Genomic DNA, 13,218 nt, shown 5'->3' with positions numbered 1-13,218 from the left:
AAGATGTACCCTAGCTAAGGATGTATTCCCCAAGATTCGTGCGCCTATGACCTGCACCAACGTAACCGCACCTCTAGAAGTTCTTGGCATGGATTACACTGTGCTTGAGAGATCAGCAGGGGGTTATGAGAATGTTCTTGTGCTTACGGACATGTTTACAAGATTTACTGTGGCGATCCCGACCAAAAATCAGACAGCACTTACCACCGCCAGAGCCCTCATACGACACTGGTTTGTCTGCTATGGGTGTCCCGCCCGATTGCACTCGGATCAAGGCAGATGTTTCGAGGCAGGCGTAATCAAGGAGCTCTGTAAATTGTATGGAATCAGCAAGAGTCGCACCAGTCCTTATCATCCACAAGGGAACGCGCAGTGCGAAAGGTTCAATCGCACGATGCACGACATGCTGCGAACATTACCTGCGGAAAAGAAAAAGGATTGGAAAACTTACCTGCCTGAACTTGTGATGGCCTACAATAGCCACGTTCATTCATCGACCGGTTACTCTCCATTTTATTTAATGTTTGGACGGGACGCAAGGCTGCCCATGGATGTCCTAGGAGGAAAAGATCTGTCTGATGATGAGGTGGATGATCTAGATGAGTGGGTGAAGAATCACCATGAACGCCTGAGAACTGCAGTGGAGACGGCAAAGGTAACTGCTCAAGAAGCCTCCAGGAGAAGGAAGAGGGTCTATGACCGCAAGGCTTCAGGAGCGCTCATTAGACCTGGTGACAGAGTATTGTTGCGTAACCACAAGTTTAGAGGACGAAACAAAATCCAAGATAAGTGGGAGTCTGTACCGTATTTGGTAGTGCAGCAAAATCACGCAGGTTTACCAGTCTTTACTGTACGTCCTGAGCAGGGAGGTTCCACAAAGGTCGTTCACAGGGATCAATTGAGACACTGTACTTTCCCCACACCCACAAGGCAGGTTGCACATGCAAGTAGAGAAAAAGAATTGTCAGACTCACACTCACAAGACATTGTTTACATTCCATATACTTCACACTTACCAAACACGTGCTTACCTCGGGAAGTCGAGGGTGGAGTGGTATGTGAGGGGGGTAATGTAGCTGGGAGTGAGAGAGTAGACACAGGTCAAGATGGGGAATCTGAAGACTCTGACATTTCAGAGGCTGACACTAGTGTGGTACCTGATCTTAGACGTTCGAAGAGGGAAACCCAGGGTAGGATGCCTGTGAGATATAAGGATGATTACATTCTGAAATAAGAGTCCAGAAGGTTCTGTAACTTGTAAGGTATTGGGAGAAAAAGTCATGTACAATGTGATATCTTCCTAACATGTTGTTTTATGTTTCAGAAGATGAATCTGCCAGAGATGTCAATGAAGTGGCAGGGTTTAGTAGGGGGGAATGTAACGGGTATATTATTTTGAAAGGAGCTTATTTTTTTGGGTACTCTTATTTTGGCAAGCGGTCTACTTTTTTGGGCGAGTGCTGAAAGTGCAGCGGGGAGAGACGAAGAAGAGCGCGCGTTCTGAGTGTGCGACTGATACAGAAGTGAATGCAGTGTCGTGATCGAGAAGCTCGTTCGTTAAAGTTGTTTCAATGGAAGATTATCGAGGATGGAGTCGAATAAAGAATAACAGCACTAAGTGAGGGGGTTATAGTGACCCACGTTTGATATTGAAGACAGTTTTGTTCCGGTGGTATGTGTTGGCTGTGAGAATGATGCAGTGACATATTGTGAAGACCACGGAAGCTGTGAGTTCGTTTAAAGTGCAAACCCCGCTTAATTTTTGTCATCAAGAGACTTGTTACATGTCTTTTTGCTGTATTTTGCACTTCTTGTGTTTTGATCGAATAGCATCGTCGAGTTAATAGTTCCAAGGGACTGTTCATGTGTCCTCGAGTTTTCCCGCACGTTTCAGAGCACGTGAGACTGAGATCGCCGCAGTACGCACTTAATGCAGAGACTCTTTCGCTGATTCAAGGTTGAAGATTGTCGTTACCCTGCCATTCAAGTGACATCCCAGTTTGATTCATCTTCAGGTTGGTTTTCTTTTTGAGACAGTTTATCTGTGAAAGTTTTGGACAAAGTTGAGAGTGTTTTTTTGAACTTGCACACTTAAACACGTGATCTTCAGTTATTGCAACGCACCCAACGTCCGGACAACGAACTCTAATTCATCGTCCTACGAACTGGTATTTTCCTGATTTTTCCTTATTATTTTCCAGTGACTGAACTGATAAACGGTGAACTGTGAGTATACATTTAAAGGGACGTTTCATATAAGTGTTTATTCCGAGGTGGAATTTGATGGTATGTTTTTCTTTTGTGTTTATTTTATTTTTCTTTAAATGTGATTGTTCGAAGATGATCTTTTGAAAAGGTGAGGATTTGTGGTTGTACAAATTGTCACGTTGTAAACTACCTAATTTTGATTCATCCAAAGGGATCTGTTACATCACAAGTGAAAGGGTTTTACAACTTTAGTGTTGAAAGTGTTGGTGTGAATTCAAAAGACAACACAAAGACTGTAAATTATTTTATTTTTTATTCTTTACTTAAACAGAAGAAATAACCAATTATAAGAAAGAGAAATCTAAAGAACTAAATTGTTTGATTGTTTTTTTTGCACTTATTTACAGTATATCTTTTTTATTTGAGAGCTGCTAGGGAGTAGGGAAGCTTCACTTACTTTATTAGATCTGGGGAGGGAGGAGCATAACACACTGTGTTTTCACATATGCAATTTCACTTCAGGAAGCCACCGTGTGACATTATCATACCTGAAGCCTACTCTTGTCAATCTATAGTGTTCTAACACAATAAAGTAAGAAAACCACATTCACACATTAGTGTGTAACGAGGCTAAAACGTTTGGGGGGCGGGGACCAAGATCTTTCGTTGTCCAAACTTCCAGAGCAGTCATAATCCATTTTCCCTACATGACGGGCTAAATTCCCCGTTACAGTTTGAAAGCACAAGCAGGAGTAAAGAGCGTCATTGATGTATATTTGCAACATGTTTTTGAAGCGCTGATCATTTTAGCCAATCACAAACAAATACGATGAGCACTTGAGTACAATGGCCAATCAGAGGTGTTTACGATTCCACTCAACAGCATAACATTTTTTAAGTGATGTGAATGTGATGTATGTTATTATTTTATTTATTTGTTGTGTGTTAGTAACAGATTGCCTCAGTTTTTATTTAATTTGTCCTATTTTGGTGAATGATTTGGTTGTTTTATTTAGAGTTGATTTATTTAGAGTTGTTTGGTTTTCTTTCTTTAAAGGATTTGTTATCCGTTTCGTGCCATTCCTGAGTGAGAGTGGATGTTTAAAGCGGATTTTAAAGAATTTGTCTCAATTAAAGGAGTATTTATTAAGATATTTTAGTACTTTGTGGTTAGTGTAAGAACCCACACAACAGAATTTTGGCGACGAGGATGGGGTCCCTCATTTAGGGGTACTCATTTTTTCTTTTTTCTTTCGGTTGTTGCTTTTTTTGTTGTTGGACAAATTCAATCAAAACGGTGGTGAAGATGGAGACGACCGGCAAATAAGGGCTAAGGACTGTGGCACAGATGATCCTAATGGAGGAGCTTCAGGATCAGCTGGCAGATCTAAAGAGGAGACTAGCACGGGAGAAAGAAGAGATGGAGAGACTGGCTATTGAGAATGAGAAACATTTAAGGGATGCTGTAATGGACAATGGTACTGTGCGGCAAGAATGAAGCACAACAAAGGTAGAGGTTGTTTATGTTCCAAGAGATAAGAGATGTAAAGTGTATACTGGTAAATCTTCAGGTGTATAGTGAGTGATTGGATTGAGGACCTGAAAAGTGTGTTTAAGGCCCGTAATTTTACACCAGACCAGGTAGTTGATTACATATGGGAAGACCTAGATGGTGAAGCAAAACAGGAAATTAAGTATAAATCTAAGGAAACTTTTAAATCTAGGGAATTTTTTAAGCTCTGCTTTAAGTATTTGGAAGTGCTCAATCATTTACTGCATTGCAGAGACAGTTTTTTGAAAGGCAACAAGGGAAAACTGAAACACTAATTGAGTTATCTCATGCATTAATGGCTTTGTTAAAAGAACTAAAAAGCTGTAACCCAAGGGGTGTGTCTGAAGAGGATGTAAGTCTTAGGATCAGTATGCAGAGATTGTGAGAAGTAAGGAACTCTGTCGACAGTTAAACAGAATGATTAGACCGAAACCAAGCTTGATATTCCTTGATGTCCGCAAAGAAGTTGTTGAGTGAGCTGGTGATGGGGTGAGGGTTTCTAAAACATCATTCGGTCTAAGAACCTCAGTATTATAGATAGTGAAGCAGTGATTGCAAAAAAAGGTACATATCCAATGTGAGTAGAGCTGTTTGGTATGGTGAAAAGTCAGCAAAAGTAAATGAGTGATTTAACTGAAAAAAAATGTAGGCAGCAGCAGGGAGTGTCACAAAGATTGTATTCCTTTGATCCCTCGGGACAGCCTATTTGTTTCAAATGTCAGAAAGTGGGACATATTGGGCGTTATTGTAATGAGATTTTGAACCCCAGTCGAGTATGGGGTCAGCAGAGACACACTGTGAATGATGAATCCAATCCCCAATCCCAAAAGCCTGGGCCGTTAAATTCACACCCCTTGCTGTGGAGAGACACACAGTAAGTGAGGAGTTACCTGGAACTAGCCCGGAATTTTTTTAATAATTGGTGGGTCAATTTCCAGTCACTGTTGTGAAGATCGGGGGTGTTAAAATAAATAGTTTGATTGACATTGGCTCTATAGTTTCCATGGTAACTGAGAGGTTTTTTTAAACAGCATATTGCAGGAAAGAATGTAGATGCATTGAAGGAGTGTGGTTGGCTGGTGTTAAAAGCAGCAAATGGCTTCAATATCCTGTATGTGGATTATATAGAGCTAGATATTAATATCCTTGACCAAATTCTTCCAAAACAAGGGGTGTTGGTGGTGAAAGAGACATTTGACCCAGAGACAATGGAGAGAAAGAAACTGGTTCCAGTTTTAATCAGAATGAATGTAATTACAATTGTCATGTCCTTTTGAAGCAACAATTTGGGTCTCAATATTCAATAAGTTATATTATTCAGTAATGTGAGGCTTCTTTGAAACAGGCGTGGGAAATTTGTCAATTCCATGATACTTTTTTTTTTAAAATAAATGTATGAACCTGTTGGCCTTAAGTCCAGTCAAGGTTCGACTAGCGTCTCTACATAGGGCTGAAGTGGTGGTCAGTGGAGGGGATCTCGATATTCAGTTTACCCCAGTACAGGAAGAACAAAATTGTACGTTTTTTATTGAGCAAAGTAATGTGGTACAGTCAGGGGTAACAGCAGCTCAACAATTTAGGACCTTTAATTTTCCTCTGTTGAATGTGGAACAAGAAGGGAACGCTAGGAAGTTATTGAATAAATATGCCTCTGTGTTTGTTGAAGGAAGTGGGGATTTGGGGTTGATTGAACATCAGATCCCATTTGTTAAATGATGCTCCAGTTTGTCAATGGTATAGGAGGTGCCCCCTCAGGAGGTACAAGCCCATATTAAACAACTTTTAGAGCAAAATGTAATTAGGGAGAGCTGCAGCCCATATTCGTCACCGATTGTGATTGTAAAGGAGGATGGATCAATTTGAATGTGTGTGGATTATAGGCAGTTGAATGCTAAAACAAGAAGAGATTCATATCCACTGCCTAGAATTGAAGAATCTTTAGATGCGTTGAGTGGAGCGAGTTGGTTTTCCACCCTGGACCTGGCAAGCGGATATAATCAAGTGGCAGTGGCAGAAAAGGATAAACAAAAGACTGCTTTTTGTACGCTGTTTCTGTTTTAATATAATCGTTTACCATATGGTTTGTCCAATGGGCCAAGTACTTTCCAACGTCTGATGGAACGTATATTCAGTGATGAATGTTTTCAGTCAGTGCTCTTGTATTTGGATGATGTGATTGTGTTTTCGTCAACAGTGGAGCAACACCTGGAGAGATTGGAGAAAGTCTTGCAATGATTTCAGCATCATGGTATCAAATTTAAGCTCAGTAAAGGCTGTTTTTTCCAACAAGAGGTACGCTACTTAGTGTCATTTCTAGTTAGGGGGTGGCGACCTGAGAAGATCCAAGCAGTGGCAGAATATTTGACTAACAAATTAGCCTAGTTTTTGAAAATATACTTCATATTTTTGTTAAATTTATATGAGAATGGAGAAATTAAACTAATCTGTTTCAAGAGTCATTCAAATCAATATTATTAATCTTTAATGGAATAGTTCACTTCAAAATTAAAATAATCTACTCACCCTCAAGTTATTTCAAACCTGTATGAATTCTGCTGAACACAAAATAAGATATTTGAAGAATTTTGGTAACCTAACATTTAAGGAATTAATTTGATTAATTATTACTCAATTCTAATTTGTAAAATTTAATTAATAATATTGCTTGTAATCTGTTGCCTCATTTTAATTAATTAAATATAAATGAAATCTATGTTTTATTTTTTACAGTGCAGTTGATGTACCCCATTGACTTCCATAGTATTTTTTTTCGACTATGGAAGTCAAAGGGGCATATAGTCAATATGCCTAGAGATAACTGAAGAATAATTTTTTATCTTTTACCTTTTATCCCAGGTTTAACGATCTAAGCATGTCTAAAGCGCATTGCACAAGTGCACTTGTTTAACGACGGGAAAAATGGTCAGCACTCGCGGCGCATGGTGTAAAAGGGTTGTCCCAATGCTCTTAATGAGTAATGGGTGTGTTTTGGGCGTAACATGAAATGAACCAACATGAAATGAACCATTCAGAGTCTAATCTCCCATTCCCTTTAAAAGCCAGTTGTGCTCACGCCACGGTGGATTGCTATTTACATGGCAGAATTTGCAAGCGGAAAGACTGAACGCTTCTCCAGAGCGCAAACGGATCTGCTCGTGCGTGAGCTCTCTCTCTCTCTCTCTCTCTCTCTCTCTCTCTCTCTCTCTCTCTCTCTCTCTCTCTCTCTCGCGCACGCTCGCCTGAGGACTATTCCTGCTTCCAGACCTTTTTTTTCCGGATTTCATCACCAATTCTTTATTTTCCTGTGAATTTTGTGACTGAATAAATTATATTAACCTGCACCACTTGCGTTTGGGTCCTCTCCATTCTCTCCATAGCAAGTTTGAAAGTTAGGCAAACCCAAACCTCCCACCTCTGTTGGCTTATCAAGATGCTTTAGAGTTATTTGGCTTGGCTTATTGTTATGATGATTGTTATTCCATTATAAAAACAAAGACTTTGTGAGATTCAATAAAGGGCTCAAATTGGTTTCAAATAATTTTGCATGTATACCAAAGTACCTATTGGTTAACAACAACTCTGAATTGGAAATGTGATTATGATATACTTAATGCAGTGGAATTCATGAGAATAATTAAATTTATAACCCGGAAAAGTACTAATGGTACTAAGAACTTCATCAACAATGGCGGACATTGTGTTGCTATTGATGTTTATGGCTTTGCGAACCTACATCGCCATCCAAACACAGCGTGTTCCTGTCGAACACTGCTGCAGCCATCTCACGCTGAATTTGCTGTAACACCAGTTTCATCCATGAAGCTCCACCCAATTTACTCTGGACTTCTGTCGAGGACCAGAGTGCAAGGAAGCAGTTTGTTTCCTCCACAGACCACTGTTGTTTTGGCTAAATCGTGTCCATCGTATTTAGCTGCTATTTCAAAAAATGGTGGTCACAAGTTTCTGTTCATCTTGTTGGTCACGGTAACCCAGCCCCCAGCCCCTGACACAAGCAGTTCTTACTTCTAGACCAGCAGTGTTTTAGTGCTTCATACAAACCTCGTTACCTGGTTCAGAGCTGGTGCTTTGGGTGTCGAAAGACAAATAACTGATTTGAAACTAGGTCCTAGCTCTGAACCAGCACTCAAACTGTGTTGGAGGAAAAGAGCACTTGGTGCAATTGCCAGGGGTTCAATAGCAAAAGCATATAGGAGGAGGGAATTGGGGCATCCTTTGCAGTGGCGATTCTAGGGAGTTCATTGGCCACCCCTGTGGCCACCCCAGATCTGATAGTTGCATGTTCGTCAACACAAGAAACAAGAGATGCTGTCAATGATGACAGCTGATCAACTGATTTAGGGCCAGTACAATGTTCAAAAGTTACTTTTTAAAGAAGCACCTTAATCCTTAAATTATATTTGGTCTGTTGGCATAGGGGTGGAACGGTACATGTATTCGTATTGAACCGAAACGGTTCGGTGCATGAATTTACACGGAGAATACATGGTATAAAAATAAATAAAACTCTCGTGCAAATTAATGAATGTAATGCTGCGGAACTACTGCTAGATACACGGGTTATTTGTGGAAACCTAATCTGTAGCCCCGCCTTAAGATAGGTTTGTTTATACTTTCGCCTGCCTCCGCAGCGCGAGCCTCCGATGACTGCGCGCGCGCCTCCCCAAATGGACGAGGCATTTACTTCGCGCTCGCCGGTGTACTATTCTTTGAAACGACAGGGTGCGACTCGGTGTTCTCTAAACCACCAGGAATCAGTGGCGAGAAGTAGTAAGGTACATTCGTGAATGTTTATTTAAGTACAACACTTTAGTAGACCAAAACCACACTACAAAAGAGTCGTGTAAAGCAGTAAACCAGATTATTCCGTGACATTAGAGAGAAAAAATGGATATGAGAACGTAACCTACAACTAAATTAACGTTACATATCTTCTAAACATTTTTATTTAGTGCTGTGAACCTTTTTATAAAACATGGCCATTTATTTTTATTTAAAGGGCTTATGTCTGCTATTGTAGGCTCATTTTGTTAATGTAAGCAACTCATTTAGACGCAAGGTTAGGATTAGGCAATCAGCACATAAATAAGAGATGCTGTATTTTCAGTTTTATGGCTGATTGTCTTATTTTGTTTACAAGTTACAGATGGAGTCTGGAGATAATGTGGGGTACTTATTGTTTACTGTTTACATATTACTTTACACACTTCAGGCTGTTGCAGCTGCTCATGGGACTGTATGACACTAGGTGGTACAGACTGAGACATGCACAATAAAATAAAAATGCCTTCTGCATTTTTGTTTTGCTTTTCCCTCCATTGTACCGAATTCATACCGAACCGTGACTTCTGTGTACCATTCCACCAGTTGGCATCATTGGACTTTAAGTCTTGTCTTGTGGTCTTATGGCCTATGTGAAAGCATTTTGTAGCAGGAGAATGAGCAAAAGCAAGAACTAGCTACCTCTATTGCACTTTGTTACTATTATTAGAATCCTCTATTGTTCATGCGAGTTTGAAGGTTTACATAACATTACTTTATAGTAGATATGGCCACCCCACACTAGCTTTGTGTCCCATCTTGGCCACCCCAGTAAAAATGTCCTGGATACACCACTGATCCTTTGTCTTTTGCCCTGACACAGTGGAAAAGGATCTGAGATAATATTGTTTGAGCGTACAGCTTTAGGAGTGGCATAAAGGAGCATTATCCAAGAAATGCATTTTGAATATTATTTTTATTATGTTTTTTTCCAAACATCATAAACAGACAATAACAGACAAAGAGACCCTTCATATAACAGAAATATGTGGAACATTTAAAATGAAACAAAAATAAAACAAAAGGGGAGGATGCCGATATACAAGGCCAACCTCTTCTAAAAGGTGTATACACACAGTAGTTACCAAAAGTGAATGTTACAAATCTGAAACAAATATATTTCAGAAATAAATTATTAGTCCATGTGCAAACCGGTTCCCACAGTTTGTCGAATTTTGCCAAATTCTTAGAAACGGTGTATACATTTTTTTCCAGGTGTAACGCAGAAGTGGTAAATGGACTACATTTATATAGCGCTTTCACAGACCCAATGGCCACCAAAGCGCTTTACATTTTGCCTCACATTCACCCATTCATACACCGACGGCGGTGTCAGCCATGAAAGGCGCCATCCAGCTCGTCGGGAGCAGCTGGGGTTAGGTGTCTTGCTCATGGACACCTCGACACTTGGTCAGGTGGAACCGGGGATTGAACCACCAACCTTTCGGTTTGTAGACAACCTACATGAACCACTGAGCCACTGCCGGCCAAATTTGATCACAGAACCATAAAAAGCTGCTGTCATCCGTCCAATACTCAAGAAACCAACCCTAGACCCGGAGGTCCTGGGAAATTACAGGCTGATCTCCAACATCACCTTCCTGTCAAAGGTCCTAGAGAAGGAAGCCGCCTCTCAGCTTCACAACCATCTAAAACACAACATCCTAATTGAGATATTTCAATCAGGCTTTCGTTCTGCTCACAGTACCGAAACAGCTCTGCTCAGGGTGACAAATGACCTTCTTATGGCAGTTGATTCAGGATCACCATCACTGCTCATTCTCCTCGACCTAACAGCGGCATTCAACACAGTGGACCATACCATCCTCCGGGACCGCTTCCACAACACAGTTGGACTGTCGGGAACAGCACTGCAGTGGTTTTAGTCCTACCTTTATGGCAGGACTGAGCCTGTTATATTGGGAGAATGTGAGTCCAGGCTGCTCCCTGTTACATGTGGTGTTCCCCAGGGGTCGGTTCTTGGCCCAATCATATTCATTCTTTACATGCTTCCCCTCGGTTCTGTCATCAGCAGACATGGACTATCCTTCTATTGTTATGCTGACGACATGCAACTTTATATCAAAACTGCCCGAGCCCCTCCACAGCCCTGACACCACTCACCACATGTCTTGAGGAGATAAAGGCATGGATGAAAAGCAACTTCCTCCAGCTGAACTCCAGTAAACCTGAGGCACTACTTGTTGGCACCCCTCATCAGATCCACTCCTCTCCCAAATCTCAGTTCATCTTTGACGACCAGGTCATCACTTTCTCCTCCTCAGTCGTAAACCTAGGGGTTCGGTTTGACCCGCAGCTGACCTTCAATGACCATATTAAACACATCTTTTCAACATCTTTTTTTTACTTAAAACCATTTTAAACCGCGACCGGAATATGGTACAAATACTCGATGGTGGTTTAAAGTGAGCTTTAAGTAACGTTAAAAGTTTAATATTAATCTTTTAAATTGTGTCGTGTAGATGCTACTTGCTCTAACTTTAATCCACCTGCTGCAGGAGCTTTTCTATTCCATAATCTTATTTGTTAAATATATATATTTTATTCTAATGAGACTTAGGATCAAGGTGGATCTTGATACTATGTACTAAACTAAACCACCTGGATCCTAGAACTGCGGTCCTGAAACAGCAGCCGCCGCTATATCATCCAGTTTGGTAGGTGGCGCTGTCACAAAAAAACTAGGGTCCTAAAACTGCGGTCCTAAAACTGGGGTCCTGAAACTGCAGCCTCCGGTTGTGCAGGAACATACTACTGCTACTTTCCGTGACGGGTCACAAATGTTTTTGAAACAAAAAGCCTGTTGAATTGCACTACTTGAAAAAAAATATGCATTGCATTTAACATGCTTGCATTTTAATGCATTGTATTTTTAGGACTTGCATTTTTTATTGGCTCAAATTCAACATGGTTGTATATTTAAGTTGTGAATATTTAAATTCAAAACATTTCAAACACATTTTCATTATTAAAAATTCAATAATCCATATTCACCTTTCATATTTCACTTCCAAAATATTCAAATTGTTTAAAAATACAACCTATAATATTCAACAGGCAATTTTCGGTCCATTTTATTTCGCTTTACAAATTCGCTTCCAGAAATTCAGTGGTTCAAGTTCAACAGTAAATCCAACATTGACATCCAGGAAATGCAGGAAAAGCAGTAGATTACCGAGCAATTTTTAATAAAGGAAATGTGTTTGAAATGTTTTCAATTGAAATATTCACAGCTTAAATATACAATCATGTTGAATTTGAGCCAATAAAAAATGCAAGTCCTAAAAATACAATGCATTAAAATGCAAGCATGGTAAATGCCATGCATATTTTTTTCAAGTAGTGCAATTCAACAGGCTTTTTGTTTCAAAAACATTTGTCATTAATTTACTTTCATAAAAGTCACTCTGTATGCATCTCACAACAGTTCCTATATGAGTGATTTACAGATTACCATGAAAGAATATCCTAATTGAATTTATTTAACTCCACATTAGCAACATAAATTCATCAACTAACCATTCAGAGACGTCCTGTTGCATTCTACATGTTGTCACTTCTTCTTAAGTCTCTCCATCTTTGTCTGACTCCGTTTTAACAAGACAGATAAGTTTCTGTCATTTTAGTGTGTCTGCGTGAGGTAATTGCAGCTGCTAAAACTCAAGAGCTCTTGAAACCTCATCCTCTGCAGCAGCTCATTTGCATTTAAAGGGCCAGGCACAAAACGGTGTGTTTTTGCAAACCCTCAAAAAGTGACAACTTTAACATGCTTTATAAACATATCTGTGGGGTATTTTGTGCTAAAACTTCACACACACTCTGGGGACATCAGAGATTTATTTTACATCTTGTGAAAATGGCATTTTACCACCCCTTTAAAGCCGACTCATTTCACGTGATTCTGCTGTGTTCTGGTTTGATCCATTGGCTGGAGATTCATCAGATTCGACTGCATTCTGGGATCAGGGTGAGACATTTTAAAATGTAATTTCAACATCATCTACAGCAGTATTTCTCAGTCCTGGTCCTGAATCAGGGGTCGTTTACACTACAGCATTTTCTAAAAACAGAAAAGTTTGTATGCGTTTTGACTGTTCATTTACATGACAACAGAGTTTTTGGGGCCTGAAAACTAATTTTAAAAACGGGTTTTGAAAGTTCAAGTTTTTGAAAACGATACCATTATCGTATCATGTAAATAAGTACAAATTTCAAATTTGAGAAAACGACGATGACAAGCGTATGTGTATTATGTGTTCAGTCTACAGGCGCATAGTGTTTCTTTACAAAGTGACATCGCCAACTAATGGCCTGGCATCAATAATACAGAGTTTTTAGTCATTTTTACGGATCCGTGTGAACGGGGATCGTTTTGACAACAATGCCGTCTGTACGCGAAACTCACTTATCAGTTCCCCTTCGTCAGTCACTACGAGTATGTCTAGACTGACGAATGGGGATCGCTTGCGAGAGCCTGTCTACTTCGAGTGGATAAAACGAGCCAATGCAGATTGGCATGCGATAATTGCCTCGCATCCTTGTCTTTTGCTTCGGAGCCAGACGGTGAATGCCGTTCCTGTCTCCTGCAAGATCTCTAC

General features: G+C 40.1%; 1 protein-coding gene and 1 long non-coding RNA gene across 2 annotated transcripts in view; one reads left to right on the top strand and one right to left on the bottom strand.

The window, feature by feature from the left end:
* The window catches only part of LOC306996046, a 404,126-nt gene that overhangs the window by 17,065 nt on the left and 373,843 nt on the right, over positions 1 to 13,218 (top strand). The window lies entirely within an intron of this gene.
* The window catches only part of LOC307008436 (uncharacterized protein), a 29,534-nt gene continuing 28,544 nt past the window's right edge, over positions 12,229 to 13,218 (bottom strand). Inside the window, exon 15 of the mRNA XM_079631227.1 lies at positions 12,229 to 12,576. Coding sequence (XP_079487353.1) covers positions 12,496 to 12,576 — 81 coding nt within the window. The 3' untranslated portion in view covers positions 12,229 to 12,495. The remainder of the gene's footprint in view (positions 12,577 to 13,218) is intronic.

This window comes from Phoxinus phoxinus (genome assembly GCF_949152265.1).
Source record: "Phoxinus phoxinus genome assembly, chromosome: 1".
Lineage (NCBI taxonomy): Eukaryota > Metazoa > Chordata > Actinopteri > Cypriniformes > Leuciscidae > Phoxinus > Phoxinus phoxinus.
The sequence above is the reverse complement of the archived record's forward strand: the minus strand, read 5'-3'. Positions and strand labels throughout refer to the sequence as shown.